The sequence below is a fragment of the Suricata suricatta genome, chromosome 1 (genome assembly GCF_006229205.1).
Source record: "Suricata suricatta isolate VVHF042 chromosome 1, meerkat_22Aug2017_6uvM2_HiC, whole genome shotgun sequence".
Classification (NCBI taxonomy): Eukaryota; Metazoa; Chordata; class Mammalia; order Carnivora; family Herpestidae; genus Suricata; species Suricata suricatta.
Window position 1 is genome coordinate 181314093 of NC_043700.1, and position 20994 is coordinate 181335086.

Below are 20994 nucleotides of genomic sequence, written 5' to 3' on the forward strand. Positions count from 1 at the left end.
GCGGGAGAAGCAAATACCGCGAGACTACCGCGAGAGCGGGAAGAGATGGATCCACCTTCTTCAATTACGGCAGTTTGGGCGCATGCGCTTAGAATCCGTGCAGCCTGTCTTTGAGAGGGAAGTGGCGTTTGTTAAGAGGAGGGGCCGTTGGCTCTCCCGGAAGTGATACCGGCCGCTCGCGGAACCGAGGTGCGACTGTCGGGGTCGAGCTAGTGGTGCTAGGCGAAGCCGGGTCGTGCGGCGGAACGTGGGGCGAGAAAGAAGAAAGGATTCTCCATGGGTGAGAACAGGGAATCTGCTGAGGGGAACATTTCCTCCTCCTCCGGCTAAAGGGGAGCAGGGGAGCCCAGGTGTCAGGGTAACGTTGGAGATCCATCGAGAAAGATCTCCGGCGTGGGTACGGCGGGGCTTCCATTGAGAAAGTAGACGTTCTCGTTCCGCAGAGGGGGGCGTTACGTGGTGCCCTGATGGAAGCTGGCCTCGGTCATTTTAACCCTTAGGTCCCTGGTGGAGGGTCTGCAAGTAGGCAATCTGGGAAGAGCTGCGGAGACACGATTTAGTTTAGATCCAGCTTAATCTAGACGTACCAGCTTTCGAGGCCTGGTTTACATAGGTGCCTAACGGCGATGTATTCAACCACGAACACAGGGGATGGTGTCTAGGGTAGTGGTAAAGATAAATTTGCAGTAGCTTCGAGCAGGAACTAGATCTTTAAGGAAAACGGGGGGGGGGGATTATATGAGACAGAAACGAACATCTCAGTACACACAGTCAGATAAAGATAAAGAAGATTACAAAGTCACCTGTATGACTTTTGCCTACTGAATTACATTCTCTCTACGGCATGGACAGCTTTTCTGAATTTTACGTATTAACAGCGTATGAATAAGTCTCCGAAAAAATATACCGTATTGTTTTTATGTTCTAACATTATGTAAATAATCATTTGCCCCCCGCCCAAAAAAACACCCAGTCCTTTGCAACTTGCTTTTTTTCAGTTAGTCTTGTTTTCGAGATTTATTCATAGGAATACTTTCATAGTAATACAGACACTGTTGTTCTAAGCACTTTACTTCATCCAATCCTTACAAACAACCCCTATAAGGTAACTTCTAGCTCCTTTTAAGATAAGGAAACTGAGACACAGGTTGTAGTTTTCTGTTGCATGAATATGAGATGATTTATTCATCTGTTCTCTTCATATTATACATACAACACTATAGGTATTCAAATGCTAGTTAAAGTAATGAATATGATAGTATTTGGGTTGCCTATAATTTCAAAATTATCAAGAGCTCTCATATTGAAAAGGCAAGAAGGATGAGTATATTAGATTAATCGGCTAGAGCAAAAGCACCGAGGCCCACAAATCACGGATACACTGCTAACGTAATCTAACTATAGCTAGAATATAGAATGTCTGGAAAGTTGTGGGAAGAGAAACCCGGAAAAGGGCATTAATTTTTTTAGCCAAGTATAACTGAAATACCATCATTTCAATATGTAACCAACAGATCATTAATGAAATGATTTACATTCTCTTTTTTCCCTATGAAGTCTTTGAAATTTGGCATTATTTTACATTAGCCACAGGTTCTCCACAGACACATGGGGCCGGCGACTACATTACTAGACAATGTGGAACTATTCTCTTCTATTGAGAACCACTGCATACGCCCTTTGTTTTTCAAGTAAAATTGGTAAAGTAAAAATTAGAACAAGTGTTTGGAGACATTTCTCTCATTTTATAGCCTTTAATTGCTCAGTTCTCTTTAGACTTTGCATGCCTGCCACCTTTATTACTCTAACTGTGAAGTTTCTAAGAATATTATTTCTTCCACTGGATTTTACTTGGTAGTCTCCCCACAAATGAGAGAGGACTGGGTATATTTTGTTGGTTACGGAAGGATGAGGCATCTGGCCACCAGAGGTCAGCCTAACTGTTTGGATTAGCTTTTTTTTTTTTTTTTAAGGATTAATAACATGTTTTTGTTTAGTATTTTTAGAACAGTCTATCAGAAAAAGAGAAAAAGATACGTTATAAGGTGAAGAGGCATCCTTTGTAATGGGAAAAGATATTTGCAAACAATGTATTCCGTGAGAGGTTAAAATCCAAAATATATAAGAAACTCTAACAACTCAATAGCAAAAAAGCAAATAATTCAGTGAGCAGAGGACCTGAGCATTTTTCCACGGACATAACAGCTGACAAGTATATGAAGAGATGCTCAACATCACCTGATCATCAGAGAAATGCAAATCAAAACCTCAATGAGACACTACCTCACACCTGTTAGAATGACTAGTCTCAACAAGTCAAAAGATAACAAGTGTTAGGATGTAGAGAAAAGGGAACCCTTCTACATGGTGGTGTGAATGTAAATTGATAATAGGCATTATAGAAAACAGTCTGGAGGTTACTCAAAAAATTAAAACTAGAAATAGCCTGTGATCCATCAGTCCTACTTCTGAGTATATATCTAAAAGAAATGAAGTCAGTATCAAAGATATATCTGCAGTCCTGTGTTTATTTCAGTGTTAGTCACAATAAGCCAAGATATGGAAACTTTAATGTCCATCAATGGATGAATGGATAAAGAAAATGTGATTTATATATAATGGAATATGTTATATTTAAGATTGAAGAGTATTTAAAAGTCTTCAGTCTTAAAAAGGAAGAAAATCCTGTAGTTTGCTACACCATGGGTCAGCCTGGAGGATAGTCTACTAAATGAAATAAGCCAGACTCAGAAGGGCAAATATTGTGCAATCCTGTTTATATGTGGAATCAAAAAAGTCAAGCTCATAGTAACAAAGAGTAGTATGGATGTTAATGGGGGCTTGGGGGAGGGCGGAAGTTGGGGGATGTTGGACAGAATATAAAACTCTGAGTTATAAGATAATTTAGTGTAGTGACTATTGTGAATAATAATGTTATGTACACTTGAAATTTGCTGAGAGTAAAACTCGAGTGTTTTCACAACACACAAGAAAATGGTAATTGGGGAATGGATATATTAATTAGCTTGTGTGTGGTATTCATTCACAGTATATACATATATCAAAACATCACATTGTAGATGTTAAATATATACTACTTATCAATCATACCTCAATAAAGCTGGTAAAAAAAAAAGATGCTATATTAAACACTGTAGTATCACCGCCTTAAAGGTTACTATTTCTTGACTTTTGCTTTTAGTTTTGTGGGGAAAATGAACAAATAATATCAACCATGGGACTTTCTTCCTATGCTTGGTAAACTTAGTTCAGTTGAAGAAATCACAAAACTAAAGATTTTATAAGGTAAGCGTATTTAGTTCTGAAATCATGTAAAATCATTCTTTAAAGGTAAATTAGAGATGGGAGTATACAGAACAGGTATGGTTAATTCAGTTTTGATGCCAGAAAGTTATGCACATGGTATGTAAAGGAGTAACAATTTACTAGAATTTACATATGCCCCAAAGAGACTTCCTTATTTCTGCTAAAAAACAAAAAAAAAGTGGAGTGGGTCATTTACAGAACACTTTGAGTACACAATAACTGAGTAATTAAGTATAGCCAATTAATAATCCTGCAGATGGAATCTAGTTGAAATGAAAATAGTAAAATGTAAGGGACAGGAGAATTAAAAGCCAACAGCTTCTCCTGTCTCAATTAATAAAAAGACTTAGAGTATGTTTTGAATTTTCTTTCCGCTTTCAGATTGAACTAGGTAGTAATATAAACTTAAAAGTATTTGCATTCATGTTTCTTCTTGAAGTTATAAGCAGTTCCTTTATATTGCTTTAGTAACATCGTTTGTTGATCCTGCTTCAAAAAAAATTTTTTTTGTTTGATTTGTCTTTGTGCAACATACTACCAAATCACCTGAATATAATTTGGGATTTTTGTCTTCCTAGAATAAAAATAGAACATGCTTGTATAGTTGCTTACAGCAGACCTTTGTCATTCTCTCATTTTCTTTCAGAAAACTTACTAAGCTATAATATGTGCCAGACATTTTGTGGAACAGAGTTAAATAAAAAATATGTAGAAACCAGAGACATGTCCTTTAGAGGAATATTATTGACATGAAGCCATACCCTGTGACCTTATTAGCACAATTCAATGTGTATTTGATTTTTTTTTCTATTTTTTAATGTTTTTTCATTTATCTTTGAGAGACAGAGAGACAGTGTGAGCAGGGGAGGGTCAGAGAGAGAGACACACACAAAATCTGAAGCAGGATCCAGGCTCTGAGCTGTCAGCACAGAGCCTGACATGGGGCTCGAACCCACCAACCGTGAGATCATGACCTGAGCTGAAACCAGATGCTTAACCGACTGAGCCACCCAGGCACCCTTCAATGTGTATTTGAAAGTAGAGATGTTTACTAACTCATTTTGGAGATCACTCCTACAGAAGGGCAGAAATGGGGTATTAAAATTTCGTTTTTTGCTTTTTGTCATTTAGAGTTAATGCCTTTAGTATATCCAATGTTGCTATGTGCACTTCTCGTGTGCTTTCACCACATTTTGCTTATCCGTTCTTCCAGTGATGGAAACCTAGAATGCCTCTATTTCCTTACCATCAAAGATGAAGCTTCAGAGTATGTGTTGGTCTTACAGAGAATATCTTTACTATATATACATAAGAGTAGAATTGCTGGATCGTGTGCAAACAGTTTGACCAAATGCTGCTGCCAGATTTCTCTTGAGAAGAATCTCCCCAGACGATAATATCACCGTCAGTCCTGGTTCCTACAGGGGTTATTCGTTTAGTTTCCTCACTAACAGTTGGCATCATCTCCAGCTTCTAATTTCTGCCAAATAGAATAAAGTGACAACTCTTTGCTCATCATATGGCTAATGGCCTGTTGGTTCTCTTTTCTGTAAATTGAAAATTTTTGTCCTTAGCTGTTTCTTCATTGAGGTTGCTGTCCTTTTGTTGTGGATCTGTAGTTCATTTAGTTCTTGATATCTTTAGTTCAATCCAGAAATAATTTTGATGTGATTGAATTCATCATTTTTTGGTCTTGTGCTTTATGATTTTCTATTTAAAAGTCTCCCTGGCCCCAAGTCACAATGACACTTTATAATCAGGTATTATATTCTATTAACTGTATAATTTTACCATTCTCATTTTGGTCTTTCATCCAACATGAGTCCTCCTTTGTATGTGGTATTATATAGGTATACAGTTTGATTTTTCTTTATGTAATGGGCCAGCTTTACCAATATTATGTACTAAATGCATCATTTCCCCTTGATTTATGTGGTAACTTTATTTTGTATTGCATTCTAAAAATTTATATGGCTGTATTTCTCAGTTTTGTTCTGTTACATTGGACTATTTGTCTAATACCCTAACTCTACCCTGTTTTATCTTTTTTTTTTTAATCTTTATTTATTTTTGAGAGGTAGAGACATAGACCCCAAGCAGGGCAGGGGGCAGAGAGAGAGGGAGACACAGAATCCGAACCAGGCTTCAGGCTCTGAGCTGTCAGCAGCGAGCCCAACGCGGGGCTTAAGCTCACCAACCTGTGAGATCATGACCTGAGCTGAAGCCGGCCACTTAACAGACTGAGCCACCCAGGCGCCCCAGAACTCCACCCTATTTTAAACCCTGCTTTCATAGTATGTGTTAATATCTTGTAGGCCAAGAGCCCCCTCTACTCTTCTGTTTCAATAGTTGGTTTGGCAAGATGTGGAATTTTATTCTTTCCATATTGGGATTGTATAAATCAATATGGAAGGAGTTTTTATAACATTTTTTTGTTCCATCCAAGATTTTTAAATCATCTTCTGTCTTTTTTTCAAATAGGTCTTATATATCATTAAGTAGTTCCTAGATCCTTGATAGGTTTGGTATTAGTGGGTTTTTTTCTCATTGTGAAATATATATCTATAGATATATAAATAACTTTATATGTATAGAGAGAGAGAAAGAGAGAGATAGACATATATAACTTTTTTTTAGTTAGTACTGCTTGTGTAGAAGGTAAAAGTGCCTGGGTTCAAATCCAGACTCTGTCATTTAGTAGAGGTTTGACCTTGGGACATTTGCAGTTCCTAGAATAGTACCTGGCAGATAGTAAGTGCTGTATAAGTAATGCATATGCATAGATTAATCTGAGATCCAGAAATTTCGTTGAGCCCTTTTATTAGCTCTAATCATTTATGTGTTTCTTTAAATTACATGACCATATCATTTGTAAATTGTTACATCTCTTTTCTTCCAGTTCTTACACTTGTCATTTATTTTTTCTAACATTGATTATGACTTTTGATACTGTACCAGGCAGTGTCAGTCATTATGGCCATCCTTAGCCGATTTTATTTTTAGAGGGAATATATCTAAAGTTTCTCATTTAGGTTGTATTTGCTAAAAGTTTTTGTTAGATAACTTTTACCTAGTTGAGAAAGTAACTTTTCTTCCTGGTTTGGTTATGAGTATTTTGTTATGTTTTTGAAGGAACCAAGCCACAGTTGACAACCACAGTTATCAGCCTTTTTGTTTCTTTGCTTTGTTTTATTATCATGGTGACATATGTTTATAAATTTTTGGAGGTTGAGGTATTCTTTCTTTCCCTAGGATAAGCTCTACATGATAGCATATTCTTTTCTTTTCCCTTTAATCTACTATTAGATTTTGTTAGGTAATATTTGGAATTTTTGCAAGTGAAATGAGCCTGCACTTTTTTATTTGGCTTATCTCTAGATTTGGAGTTAATATTTTATTGTCCTCATAAAAGGAGTTTGTCAGTTTATATGCTTTTTTCTTTTTTCTGAAACAACTTACATTAAACAGGTATTAATTACCTTGGACGCTTAGTGAAACTTACAAAACAATATGGGCCCACTGCTTTTAAAAGGAGGTTGGTGTCTTTTAGTTGTTTTTAACACGCAGTGATCTGTTCTATTCAAGTTATCTATTTCTTCCTATGTGAATTTTAGGATTTTCTTCCAGAATTCAATCATTTCATCTAGATTTGCATATTTAATATCTATTTGTCATGTTTTTTAAGTCTCTTGATAAGTTTCACTAGTTTCATTTTTCGTATTCATATTTTCAAGAAACCATCTCTTAGTTTTATCAGTCTTCTCTGTTCTCATGTGCTGTTTCATTTCTGCCTTTATTTCCTTCTTGCTTATTTTGCTCTTGCTCTTTTCCATTATTTTGAATTGAATACTTGTAGATGTTTCAACTTCCTCTTTTCTCATCAGTGTATTCAAAGCTATATTTTTTTCTATTGTTTTTTTTTTTTAATTTAGGGAGAGAGAGAAAACAGAAGTGGGTGAGGGGCAGAAGAAAAGAGAATCTCAAGCAGGCTCTCCACCCACCACTGAGCCTGATGTGGGGCTCAATCTCACAACTGTGAGATCATGACCTGAACTGAAATCAAGAGTCAATCAGTCGCTTATTCTACTGAGCCACCCAAAGTGCCGCTAAGCTATAACTTTCTTTTGGCACTGGTTTGGCTATGTTCTGCAGTTTTGCCTTGTATTATTTATATCATTCAGTTTTAATATTTAATATCTTTTATAATTTCCATTTTAACCTATGAGGTATTTAGCTTCCTAACAGGATTCGTTTTAACTAACCTTGAATATCTACTTTATTGCATTTTGGTCACAGAATTTAGTCTGAATGAAATCGACCCTTTGGAATCTAAGGACTTTTAAACCTAACACATGATCTATTTTCATGTGTGTATATATGCACTCTCAAGTATCTATTCTGTTTGGTATAGAGTATATAATACCAAAATGTATTCATATTTTGACTGTTTTTCAGGCTTCTTACAGCCCTGCTTATATTTCCCCCTCAGTTCTATGAGTTATTATTTGAGAAATTTTGAGGATTGCTTTCAAGATCATATATGTTTATGATGAGTACAATGTAATTTTATGCTGTTCTTTTTACTGGTATCAATGTCTGTATTTGTCCCTTATATTTTTTGGCTTGAAATCTTTTTTGATGGGCATTAAGATTGCTATCTCAACTTTATTTTGGTCCACAGTTGCCTGACACATCTTTATTCATTCTTTAAATTTTTACTTTTCTGTGTCTTTTTGCTTTGAAGTATCTTTTTTAGTTGCATATTATTGAATCTTGTTTTGTTTTTCTAATCCAGACTGAATATCTGTCTTTTTAACTGTAAGTTTAACACATTTACATTCATTGTAATTCCTACTGTATTAGGATTTACACTTGCCATTTTCTCTCATAATCTATAGAATATGGTTACATGACCACAATCTCTGGGGTCCCAGCAAGAGTTCTAATGTCTGACAGCTCTATAACCAAGACAGGTCCCCTAAAACTAATCCCAACAAGCGCATCTAAAGGGTGGGGGGACATCTTTTATAGCTCTTACCTAGAGTTTGGGGCTTAAGGGAACTACTTTTGCGGAAGTAATTTTCTGGGTTAGAATAGCATACTAAGAAAGAAACTGACCCAGATATGTCCCAGTAAATGATTAAAATGACCCCAGTCTCTCCCAAGAGAAAGATCTGCCTAACACTATGAGATAGAGATGGGAAAGCCCAGTAAGCCTTGGTCAGCATCCATGTTCTTAGATACTCTATAAAATTAGACAGACAATAATGTAACCCATTGCTTTCAGCCTTTAATATCTTTTCTTTAGTCTTCTCATTCACAGGTTAAAGCTACCTTTCCAGATAGTTGAACAACTCAGTCACCAGTTTCCAAGGGCATTTGCCACCTATGGAAAACATCGGATTCGAGTACACTAGATGTCCTTGATTCATCCACCATCTCCCTGCACAAAATTTGCTCCACCAGCGGACAACAATGGCAACCACTGTGCTGTTTTTCATCGCCAAGTAGATATCCTATCCCTGCCAACAAAACAGATACACAAAGTGAAAACCAGCCTGCCAAGATGAGGATCCCTTCACTTCCTGGGTAGACAGGATTTGAAGGAGAGACTGACCGGTGCCACTGGTAAGTGACCTAACACTTTTACACACTGAACTGGTCCTGAGAACTGAGATATCTTCTTCGTAAGCGAAGAATACACAACGTAGTCTTGAAGAACTGCACAGTGATACGAGCCAGAGGCGTACTGTGTATGAATAATTGACTGACAGATTAATCTTGTTGAAGGAGTTTTTCATCTTTTATTTCTATTTGATAGTTTTAGCCAGTATTTTGCTGGCTTAGTTTGTTACCTTTTTCTGGTTTCTTCTTCTAGTCTAATGGGTCCCAGAAATCCCTCTCCTGACCCCTTATCAGAATCAGAAAGTGAAGAAGAAAATGCTAACTACCTAAATGAGAGTTCTGGGCAAGAGTGCGATTCCTCTGAAGAAGACCCTGTGGTGCCCAGCCTAACACCTCTGGAGAGTCTGGCCTGGCAGGTTAAGTGCCTTTTGAAATACTCTACAACTTGGAAACCTTTAAATCCTAATTCCTGGTTATATCATGCTAAACTCTTAGACCCAAACACACCAGTCCATATACTTCGAGAAATAGGTCTGCGACTCTCTCATTGCTCCCATTGTGTACCCAAACTGGAACCAATTCCTGAATGGCCTCCACTGGCTTCTTGTGGAGTCCCACCTTTTCAAAAGCCCCTTACGAATCCCAGCCGGCTTTCTAGAGACCATGCCACTCTAAATGGAGCACTGCAACTTGCCACCAAACAGTTAAGCCGAACATTGAGTAGAGCCACTCCCATACCTGAATACCTGAAACAGATCCCTACTTCATGTGTTTCTGGTTGTTGCTGTGGCTGGTTAACTAAAACAGTTAAGGAAACAACCCGCACTGAACCTATCAACACTACTTACTCCTACACTGACTTCCAAAAGGCAGTGAACAAACTCCTAACCGCATCACTGTAAAGACCCACCATCCGTTCTGGTATCTGTCATAGTGCTAACTGAGAAAGAAGTACGAAGTCACACACCCCACAGTTGAGACACTAACGCCTTCTCAACCAAACTATGCCCTATCCTGACAGTCCCCTACGTCCTACCAAGTACGGTAGTCCCGTAACTCAGCTGCAGAAAATGCATGGTGAGCATCCCCTTTGACAGACCCCGTGTGTAAAACAAGAACTTCAGTAAAGAACTCGTTAAAAGGGACTATATTATAAAAGTTGACTGTTGTCCACACTCAGTTCTCTCCCCAGCTTACTCTGCCTATCTGAATGGACCCCCAGCTGGATATCCCCCTGCTAACGGGAAGGAAGAAGCAGTGAGCCGCTGCCCCTTTTGTCACCTAACCTTCAGGACGGCCACTGAGGGAAGTGGGAACTTAGCGACTCCCAGTAACGCCTCTCAGCACGTGCTTTTCTAACGTTAATTTCTGTGAGGTAGTTGAAATAAATCGAATACCTAGACAAAATGGTGGGGCTATGAATTTATCTCCCAGCTTTTATACAGATAGTCCAGCCCATGGCACCCTTGAAGGTTCCTATTTTGGGGGAGGGAGTGCAGTGTCAAACCTAGCCCACGCTACCTCAGACCAATGATAGTCCCTGCAATTACAGTATAAACCTGTATATCCCGGCTCCCGCAGGCCTAAAACATTGTAACTGGGGACTAAACAGACACCTGTTCTGTAGGGAAGATGATTCCTGCATCTTGGCATTCAGACTTTAGTTAAGAGCAGACCACATTTTAAAAGTCCAGGGAAAAGATTAAGAGCATTTACGTTTTCAATATTAACTGCTTGTGAATTAAAATATTTCATTTGTATAGTGTTCCAGCAGTACTTTATGCACTGTTTATGTCCATTGCAAACTTTTCTAACTTTAAAGAACTTTACTACTACAGAGCATCTCAGCCTAATACAGTCTGAAGTTAGAGTTTTTTAGCATCATTGTTTTTCTGCGTAGATTAGCTGTAGATTTTCTTCTAGCTGAACAAGGAAGAGTATGTTGCCTTGCAAATGAATCTTGCTGCATTTAGTTCAGTAAGTCAGAACCTAGAAATCCTACATAAAAGAAAATGCATGAGACCATTAAATCTGTTCACACACCTACAATAGAGTGAAACCAGTGTGTGATCCTGGTTGACTGGGCATCTAATGCGAATCAGCAAATAGATTGTTAAAAATGTATGTCCTCTTTTAGTGTTACTTTTTCCGATTCTCCATAATTAAGTGTTGTATATGATCGGGCATCAAAAACACTGAAGCATTAATGGAATCAAAAATTCTGACATATATAGTAACTTTAAGGAGAGGGGAAAATGTTTATAATCCAATGAGTATTTCTGCTGAGGCTTAGTTGTCTTAAGGAAAAAGGAGGGAACTGCAGTAGATAGAAAAACTGTTAGTGGAAAATTATTGAAGCATATCATACTGTTAGTGTAACAGTGTATCAGAAACTGTTCCTATGTAGATGTTCTGTGAAACTGGGTTTTTTTAATGTTACAAGAACCCGTTTCCTTTTTTATTTAAGGAGAGGTGGGAAGAGGTAGGGAGGTCCGAAAATTAGAAGATATTGATGTTTATGTAACCATAATATGTTCCTTTTCCTGTGTGTGTATATAAAAGTGCCTTGCTCATGAAGCATTTTCGCTATTCACTCCGAAAGGAAGCCTTTCCCCAGCTTTGCAGCTGAATAAACCAACAACTTTGTACACGCTGAACCAGAGTATGGTCATTTGTTCTCAAAAAATGAAGTAGACCCTGCTTTGCTTAAGGCATAATCAACATTCGCTAAATGCTGAATAGAGTCGACTGACGTATGTGTACATATACATACACACACGTGCACGCGCATATATGTAAATAGTATCATGTCTATACAGTGTCCCTGATAGGAGGTGACTTGGCAGCTCTAGAAAACAAAACACATGTAAAAGAAAATGTCAGATATTCAGTCAAGACCTGAATTTGAACCCGTTTATACATGTTAAGTAATTACAGGTTACACAAAATGATAAATACCTGAAAAAGCCTTAAGCCTTCACTCTTTCTGTGCCGTGGACACGGGTTGTGGGGTTAGGGCTGAGTGTATGATCGCTTCTTGGCCTTTTGCTAAAGATCAAGTGTAGGGCTGAGTGTATCGCCCTATGAGGGATTAGGAGGAACAAGTTTATTACGCATTTGTAGAACTATTCGTCAAAGGAAACAGGATTTCTAGAAACCAGATATTAATGTTATTTAAAGGTATTATTCTCTCTCAGTGCAGAGAGGCAGTCTCTTTTTGTTGAAGCAGTCCAGGTACCTTGAGCACAGAAGACCATAATCATGGCTGCTGCCTTTTTTTTTTTTTAATGTTTGTTTTTATTTTTCAGAGAGAGAGAGTAGGGGAGGGGCAGAGAGAGATATGGAGACGCAGAATCCGAAGCAGATTCCAGGCTCCGAGCTGTTAGCACAGAGCCTGACATGGGGCTCGAACTCACGACCTGCGAGATCATGACCTGAGCCAAAATCAAACATATATAGCACCCCCATATCTTAACGGACTGAGCCACCCAGATACCCCCATAATCATGTCATTTAAGCCCATCAGTTTTCCTAAGAGAAGGAACAAATTATACACGTCTGCTGAGGAACATGTCTTAAGTAGTTTTTCAGGGATTATCCTGCTGGGGATCCTATTACAAGTATCATTTTTTAAAAATTTCTCTATCATGAAAACAATGTTCTGATATTAGAGTAAATTATTAAAGCAGTTGGGGACTTGAGAAATCACTTGGGTTATTTTCTTACAGATACATAAATTCTCTCTTCTTTCTAACAAATTATTTTCTACTTTTGGCTCCAATATTAGAGAACTTGTGAATTAGTCCTATGCCTTTTGGAGCAGCCCATTACTTTTAAGTGTCTCTTGTTAGAAATTTAGTCATTTATCTAATAACAGTACAGAGTGCCTGCTATAATCCAGACACTGGGAGTGCAAAATTAAATGAGATACTCTACACAAGAAATTAGCTTTAAAATATATTGAACCAATATAAATAACCCCAAAATTTTTGACCAGTGATGCTGTTTTTGCTCTCTAGGGTCACATTAAATAAACCTAGTCCTTATACAGACCCATAGGTATTTGTAAAGGTGCAGCCATCCAAATATAGTGAAAATTCACATGGGGGGCATGCTTCCAATAATTAAACCCCAAAAGGGGGAGTCAGCTAAGGGAATAGACAAGTCCTTAATGCACAGACTTAAGTTGTATTTGATAAGTTCACAAGGCAATGGCACACCAACATCATGAGTGTTTTGCTCATATGGCTGGGGTATACAGAGAAGCCCAGGAAGTTTGGATAACTCCTCGGACTGCATAATACAAGTTTGTGCAAGCTCCTGGCTTAGGAGTCCACCGATGAGCAATATCCACTGGACTGAGGAGCCACACTAGCTGACCCCAGCTGCCAGGTGTTTCTCCTGTGTCAACTTGCCATTATCCAAAAAGGAAACCTCTGGCATATCTTTGCCAATTTTAAACAAGATTTAGCTAATGGCTCCATATTTGAGTCTGATAATTGCATACCATCCTCTAAATTCTTCCTTTGGATTGCTGGCAACAGTGGGATTAAATAATAGTTCATGGTTCTGGACATGAGACCAAGAAAACAGAAATGACCCGACACTTCCTGGCTGTCCAGCTCCATTGGCCATGACAGCAATGACCAGGTCTTCTCCATGAGATGTGAGAAAGGAATGCCTGATTTTAAAAATAAGTTAACGTAGCAAGCAGACCAAGAGTTGTTGCTTCTAAACGGCCTGGAGTCAGTTTAAAATGTCAGTGACGGGTGCATTAGTGGTTCAGTCAGTTAAGTGTCTGACTTCAGCTCAGGTCATAATCTCACAGTTTATGGGTTCGAGCCCCGTGTCAGGCTCTGTGCTGACAGCTCGGAGCCTGGAGTCTGTCTTCTGATTCTGTGTCTCCCTCTCTCTCTCTGACCCTCCCCTGCTCACTCAAAAATAAATAAAACATAAAAAAATTCTTTAATAAATAAAATGTCAGTGACAGTTCAAGGTTGGATCATAAAATAAGTTGACTATAGAGTTTGGGCAGTTTATTTGGGAAGACATAGATCATGACTCTGACAACACAATATGAAAATTCCTGGGATCATTTGGGAATTGATGCCCAATTCCTTGGAGTGGGACAAAATCTGTAATCTTCTAGGAGACTCAATATCCTGGGCAGCCTAACTGGATTAAAATTCAGTTCCTAGTATATAGAGAAATCAATTTGGTGTGGTATCAAATGAGATTGCACCTGAAATCAGATGAAACAGTGCAACAGAATCAGTTGCATTCAGGAGCTTGTTCTTCAGGGAAAATTATGTTTGCATTAACTGCTAAACCCATGCTCATTTAATACTAACATTCCACCCATAGTGTTCAGTGTGAGGCCTGACATTCCAATAGATCAACTGGTGTTTTACAGTGTTTTAATTAGGCAGTGGTCCAGAAGGGAAAGCTTGCTTTTGAGAGGCAGCCAAACATTTGGAACAGTCCAAGGATATGGCCATTTTTCATTAAAGACCCAGATCGCACCCTGAACAACCAGAATGACTTGGTTCTACACCAGTGGCAGAGCTCTGGTGGCACAAGGGACCAACCACTACCTAGAGAATAAAGTCCTATATGAATTAGTGTTGACCAGAGCCAGTGCACCCCTTGGGAATTTATCACACAGTGGGTCATGTGGCGTTGGCCCCTGGCTACCTGCCTGGTAGTAGTGACGCCTCCCAGTGACTTGAATGCTTGGTCCACATCCCACTTAACCTCTTTAAACCCAGTTCATGTTCGTCACTTAGCCCTTCAGATGAATGTGTTGGGATACTGATTCAGCAAATAAAAACACAGGATGCCCCAAAAAATCAAATTTCTGACTAACGATGAAATATGGGACATACTTCTACCAGAAGAAAATTAATCGTTATTTATCTAAAATTCACAATCCATTTTTCATCTGGCAGCCCTATAAACATGTTAGCATTGATGAAGCCTGGGTCGTCTTCCTGCGGTGGTTTTGGAGAGCAGTCTGGTTCTTCCCATTAGGTGTTGTGTACTTCCCTCCGAGTAGCTGGTGTGGGGGAGGGAGGCTAACACATAGGTGACCAGGGTTACAATGGTTGTGAGGTGGAGGGAAGCCCAGTTTTATAGGAGACATTTTATTTGGCTAAAATAATCACATAACCATGAGAACATTTACAGACATGCACCTTTTTAGAATGCTGTCTTAATGATAGTTTGGGTTAACTGCTAAATCTTAAGTAGTGTTTTAAGCAGTTAATTTCTCACTTTGCTTTCCCATGAAGGGAAAGTTTAAACATTACTTTTTTTTTTAATGTTTTATTTTTGAGAGAGAGCGTGAGCAGTGGGGAGGCAGAGAGAGAGGAGCCAGAGGATCCTAAGCAGACTGCGCGGACAGCCACAAGCTGGATGCAAGGGCTCGAACTCACAAACCGTGAGATTATGACCCGAGCCAAAGTCAGACCCTCAGCCACTGAGCCACCCAGGTGCCCCAAGATTACGTACTACTTACAAAAGATACTGCGGGACACCTGGATGGCTCAGGTGGTAAATATCCGACTTTAGCTCAAGTCATGATCTTGAGATTGATGAGTTCGAGCCCTATATCAGGCCTCTGTGCTGACAGCTCAGAGCCTGGAGCCTGCTTCAGATTCTGTGTCTCCCGCTGTGTCTCTGCCCCTCCCCCCATTCATGCTCTGTCTCTGTCTCAAAAATAAACATTAGAAATAAATACATAAACATTAAAAAAATGTTTAATGTTAAAAAAATACTTGATAAGTAGCACAGTTTTGACAGTCATTGTGCATCACAGAAAAGGACCACAAATTTGGAACACTTCTCTTTCCCTTCCAGAACCTCCCAAAGACTCCGGGATTTGAAGACAGGGCACACTGGGAGATGGGGGTGAGGAACAAAGTATAAACATGGGTATTAAAGTTTATCTTTGTCTCCTTTGGTAACCAGGTTACCTGTCCCTCTTTCTAGCCAAAGACTGGGGCTTATTCTCTGGAGAAACTGAACCAAACAAATGAGAAATGGGACTTGGGGGAGAGCAGGGGTGGTAGTAAGGTGCTGTGCTGAAAACAGGAGACTGAGAGAATGTCAGTATTCACAACATGAGCCTTCAGTCCCCTTCTCCACCCTACCACAGAATCTGCCAGCAGGGCCTCTACCCAGCCTACCCACCCCACCCACAAAGACTCACCACTTGATTATTTGTTACAATGAAACCCAGAGTCCACAAGTCCTGCCCATTCATGCAAGACTTTCAATTTCTTATTCTTATGATAAACTGATAACTAAGGATCAATAGACATTTGAGGATAACTTCAACAATGAAATGTAAGACCAAGAAAATTAAAAGAACCTAAAAAAATAATAATGCAAGGAACATATACTATAATACTCTCAAAAACAGGAGAATATACTGCATCCATGAAGTAAGAACAGGGTGTTAGAAAAAAGGAACAATCAGAAAAATATTGGAAAAATCGAGCTAGAATTAAACATTCAGCAGATGTGTTGGAAAATAAGTTGAAGAAATTTCAGGAAGTAGAATAGAAAGGCAGAGATGGAAAATAGGAAAGAACAAAAAAGAGAATTAGGAACAGAATGGGATCCATCTGATCAGTAAGAGCTCCAAAATAAGAACAGAAAAGGGAGGTGAAAAGAGATAACAAAATTAAAGAACATTTCCCCAAAATGTAGGTCATGAGTCCTGTAAATTAAAAGGATCCACTGAGTCTCAGCACAGTGAATTTAACACAGAAAAGCATCTCATGATATTTCAGGATGCCAGGGAATGGAACAAGAGTTAATAAAAGACATTTTCACAGTGGTAGATTTCTTGGTAGCAACAATGGATGAAGAAACACTTTGAAAGTAAAGCCTTCAAATATAAGAGGAGAAATTATTTCCAATGCAGGATTCTGTACCCAAACAATCCAATCAAGTATGGAGCTAAAATAAAGTTTAGACTTGCATGGTCTCAAAATTGTATCTTACCATGTACCCTTTCTTAGGAAGCTACTGGAGAATGTGCTTCACCAAAACAAAGGAGTAAATCTAAAGAAGGCTTGGCATCCTGAAAACATAAGATCTCACCAAGGAATGCAACGCAGGAAAGTCCCTAGATGGCTACATTGTCAAGTAAGTAAGGTGGGGGTCTCAGGAAGTAGGTCTCTGGGAAATTGGGAATGAGTGTTTGAGTACTTGGCAAATGCAGAAAGGAGGGAGTCAGATGTTCAAACATTAGAGCAAACAAAAAGGGTAAGTACATGGGATACTTGGTTAATGTTAAAATGAGGCAATTAGAAGTACACCAAATACACATTTTTGGATTTTGGATTTTGGACACATTCTGGAGTGTTACCGTCTCACGGAAATAAATCTCAAATTTTATTACTTAAAATGCAGTTATTTTATTACAGTCTTGGTAGTCAGAAGGTAGAAGTTTGGCGTTAAAAATCTAGTATTAAAATTGTAGTCATGTCAGCAATTAGATGGTTTCTTCAGTTATACTCCACAACTGCAACAGATGCTCCAGTAAGACGCGCACTGCAGAAGGCTTTTGCAGGGAAAAAAATACAGTAAAACCTTGGTTAGTGAGCATAATTCATTCTGGAAACATGCTTATGATCCAAAGCACTTGTATGTCAATGCGAATTTCAAGAACCATTGGCTCAGTTGTGATCATGTAACGTTCAGTGTCACCTACTACTTAAATTGCAAGACACCACTCATGTATCAGGTTCAAATTTTTTAGAAATGTGTGCTTCTCTTGTGAAGCACTCACAGAACAAGTTACTCGCAATCCAAGGTTTTACTGTATTATAAAAGGAACTTTGTCCCTTCCTTAGGCAAATCTCAAAATTTTCTTACTGACAGAAATGATACATAGTCTATAGCAGTAGGGGAAATAACATTTTCATGTAAATTTTAGCCTCTCTTGTTTCAAAAGCATAAGGAATTACCTGCCTTAAAATAATATTTTGAAATTTCATGTTATTTTCCATCTTCCATGCTGGTTTTGCTGTCAAGATATAGTTATATCCAGTGACAGCTTCATTATATATTCTCTTATAATGCTTTCGGGTTTCTTTCTGAGTTATGATTAAGGGTCTTTCCTATAATTTGTTTATATTAATATTATATAATCAAATAAATTTTTATTTAATTGCAAATGATTATGTGTGGTGATGTGTGTTTTCTCTGTCTTCAAATCTATTGAGTAAACCATGCCAGGCCAATTTATCTATCTCCCTTTTTTTTTTTTTTAAGTAATTGATAACATACCTACAGTGAAACACAAAAAGTACACTAACCATAAGTATACTTGATGATTTTTCACATGTAAACGCTTGTATCAGGATCAAACACTTAAAAGTACAAAAAATTTCCTGATGACCTAGTTTGCCTCCCCAGGAAAGAATCATTCTTCTAAAAATTAGTTGTGCTTGTTCTCAACTTAATGTGAACAGGATCACACAGTGTGTTTTGTTTTATGCTTGGCTTCTTTCATCAACGTACCGGCTGTGATTCATCCAGGCATTTGCATGTAGCAGTGGTTGATTCCCTTTTATCTGTAGACTGTTTCATTATATGAATATACCATAATTCACTTATCCATTCATGGCATTTGAATTCTTTCCAATTTGGGGCTATTATAAATAAATCTGCAATATACATTTTTGTACCTATGGTTTCTGTGGGTATGTGTGTACTCATTCCTCTTGGGTTTATACCTACGAGTCCAGTTGCTGTGTCAGAGGATTAATGTACATTTGTTCTAGTAAAACTGGAAGTTTCTAATACTTATCAAGGTGATTTTATGCTTTTACACTCTCACCAGCAAAGTATGAAAAGTTTCAGTTGCTATACATCTTTACCAACACTTGTTATTGTCAGACTCTCAGTTTAGCCATTCTGACATTATGTTAATGGTATCTTATTGCGGCTCTCATTTACATTACCATGATTAGCAACATTGAACACCTTTCTGTCTGCTTATTGACTATTCATATACCTCTTATAGAAGTACTTGTTCAAGTCTGTTGTCTACTTGTAAATGATATTATCTTTTTATTAAATTATTCTTGGCTACGAGCGGTGTGGAGTGTGCGGCCTCGGCCTGCAGTCTGCTCGCAGCTTCCCCGCCCACCACGCCCTGCCTGCTGCGGCCCTGGGGGCTGAGAGCGCTGCTCTGCTGCCCGTGCGTAAATTCACAGACAAACATGAGTGGATAACAACAGAACATGGTATTGGAACAGTGGCAATCAGCAATTTTGCACAGGAGGCTTTGGGAGATGTTGTTTACTGTAGTCTGCCTGAAGTTGGGACAAAATTGAACAAACAAGAGGAGTTTGGTGCTTTGGAAAGTGTGAAAGCTGCTAGTGAACTCTGTTCTCCTCTATCTGGAGAAGTAACTGAAGTTAACGAAGCTCTTGCAGAAAATCCGAAACTTGTCAACAAATCTTGTTATGAAGATGGTTGGCTCATCAAGATAACAATCAGTAATCCTTCAGAACTGGATGACTTAATGAGTGAAGAAGCATATGAGAAATACATAAAATCTATTGAAGAGTGAAAATGGAACCCCTAATAAACTAGTATGAAACAACTTAATCTAGCATAGTTGTCTTAAATTAGTGGTGCATAGAGGCTTTAAAATAGCAACTTTTAGCGATATCAGTGCAAAAAGAAACTACTTACAACAATGCTAATGTAAGAAAACAACCCTTAACTTTCTAATGATTGCAGATAAACACAATATGTATCTTTTATGCAACACCCTATGATTTTTAGGCGAGGCTCCAGTTACAATATTCAGAATCTTGAAATTTTCTGTGGCTAAAAACTAGTTATAAAAATTATGTAATTCAAGGATAACACTGTCATCTTAAGCCTTTGGGAATTGTACCTTGCTTATTACATCCATCCCTGGATTGGGGCTGGAATACTTAAATGATCTGTCCATTGGAAATAACTGGCAGTGGAAAAAGGTTTGTTAGTTGTATAGTGTCAGATAAAGAACAATACTATCTTAATTTTGTAATATACTGTGCTTGCTGGTGCTATTTTTATATGGTGAAGCAGCAGCCTTGCAGGAAGATAAATAGTGTAATAATAAAACATTCACCTTTGTTAAAAAAATAAATAAATTATTCTTATTATAACTGACATTTTGAAATTTGATCACTGAGAACAGAATATTCTAGGTATCTCTGTTTTCTCTAGTACTGTATCCTTTTCTTCATATTTTTTATATTATCAGTCTTGTCCAGGTCAAAGATGATTTATCTAGATGTGGTTTATATTTTTTGGAGTTCATCCTTTTCACGAAAGTTGAGGTAGAAAAGTTAACATTCTGCTTTTTTAATGTTTATTTATTTTTGAGGAGGGGATAGAGAAGGAGGGAGGGAGCACAAGCAGGGGTGGAGTAGAGAGAGAGGGAGACACAGAACCCAAAGCAGGTTCCAGGCTCTGCGCTGAAGGCTCAAACCCATGAATCATGTCATTCTGGGGTTGTTGTTGTTGTTGTTGTTATTGTTTTTAATGTTTATTTATTTATTTTGAGAGACAGAGAGAGCCTGAACAGGAGAGATACAGAGAGACAGAGGGAGAGGGAATCCCAAGCAGGCTCTGCACTGTCAGTGCAGAGCCTTACACAGGGCTCGATCTCACCAAGTGAGATCATGACCTGAGCTGAAATCAAGAGTTGGACGCTCAACTATCTAAGCCACCCAGGTACCTCCTGACATTGTATTTTTAAGTTATCCTCAAAAAACTGAAGAATTCCCAAATTAAACTTTTTCTTGAAAATTAATTATCTAAGTGGCATCCAATAACAAAAAATCTAATGCAATTATTTGTTTAAAATTTTGAATGTTACTATACCAATTCTGTAACTACTGGAATTATAAATAATTGTATTTATTATTCTGCCATGTACTGTTATTTTAAATGTTTTTATTCATTTAAGATACTCTTCTAGATGTTCTTTAGTCTAATATTTCACCCATCCATTTTCCTATTATT

At 38.1% G+C, this 20994-nt stretch overlaps 2 protein-coding genes across 6 annotated transcripts; both read left to right on the plus strand.

Moving 5' to 3' along the window:
- Positions 1 to 168: 168 nt before the first annotated feature.
- DCAF16 (DDB1 and CUL4 associated factor 16) lies at positions 169 to 11609 on the plus strand. Of its 5 annotated transcripts, XM_029948285.1 has the most exons (5): positions 169 to 280; positions 1588 to 1700; positions 3203 to 3306; positions 8636 to 8955; positions 9206 to 11609. In XM_029948285.1, the coding sequence occupies exon 5, from the start codon at positions 9210 to 9212 to the stop codon at positions 9852 to 9854; it is 645 nt and encodes a 214-aa protein (XP_029804145.1). In that variant the 5' UTR covers positions 169 to 280; positions 1588 to 1700; positions 3203 to 3306; positions 8636 to 8955; positions 9206 to 9209; the 3' UTR covers positions 9855 to 11609. The 5 variants fall into 5 exon arrangements, with proteins under 5 accessions (XP_029804145.1, XP_029804168.1, XP_029804156.1 ...); XM_029948308.1 differs by lacking the exon at positions 3203 to 3306; XM_029948296.1 differs by lacking the exon at positions 1588 to 1700.
- LOC115299042 (glycine cleavage system H protein, mitochondrial-like) lies at positions 9289 to 19581 on the plus strand. The gene is made up of 3 exons (XM_029948315.1): positions 9289 to 9368; positions 16980 to 17106; positions 19064 to 19581. The coding sequence occupies exons 2-3, from the start codon at positions 17068 to 17070 to the stop codon at positions 19541 to 19543; spliced, it is 519 nt and encodes a 172-aa protein (XP_029804175.1). The 5' UTR covers positions 9289 to 9368; positions 16980 to 17067; the 3' UTR covers positions 19544 to 19581.
- Positions 19582 to 20994: the final 1413 nt, after the last annotated feature.

Bases quoted from the DNA above. Each gene is read 5' to 3' on its own strand.
- DCAF16 (XM_029948285.1), top strand. From the start codon at position 9,210: ATGGGTCCCAGAAATCCCTCTCCTGACCCCTTATCAGAATCAGAAAGT.
- LOC115299042 (XM_029948315.1), top strand. From the start codon at position 17,068: ATGCAACGCAGGAAAGTCCCTAGATGGCTACATTGTCAA. The intron at 17,107-19,063 runs GTAAGTAAGGTG...CTTGGCTACGAG, and splicing joins CTAGATGGCTACATTGTCAA to CGGTGTGGAGTGTGCGGCCT.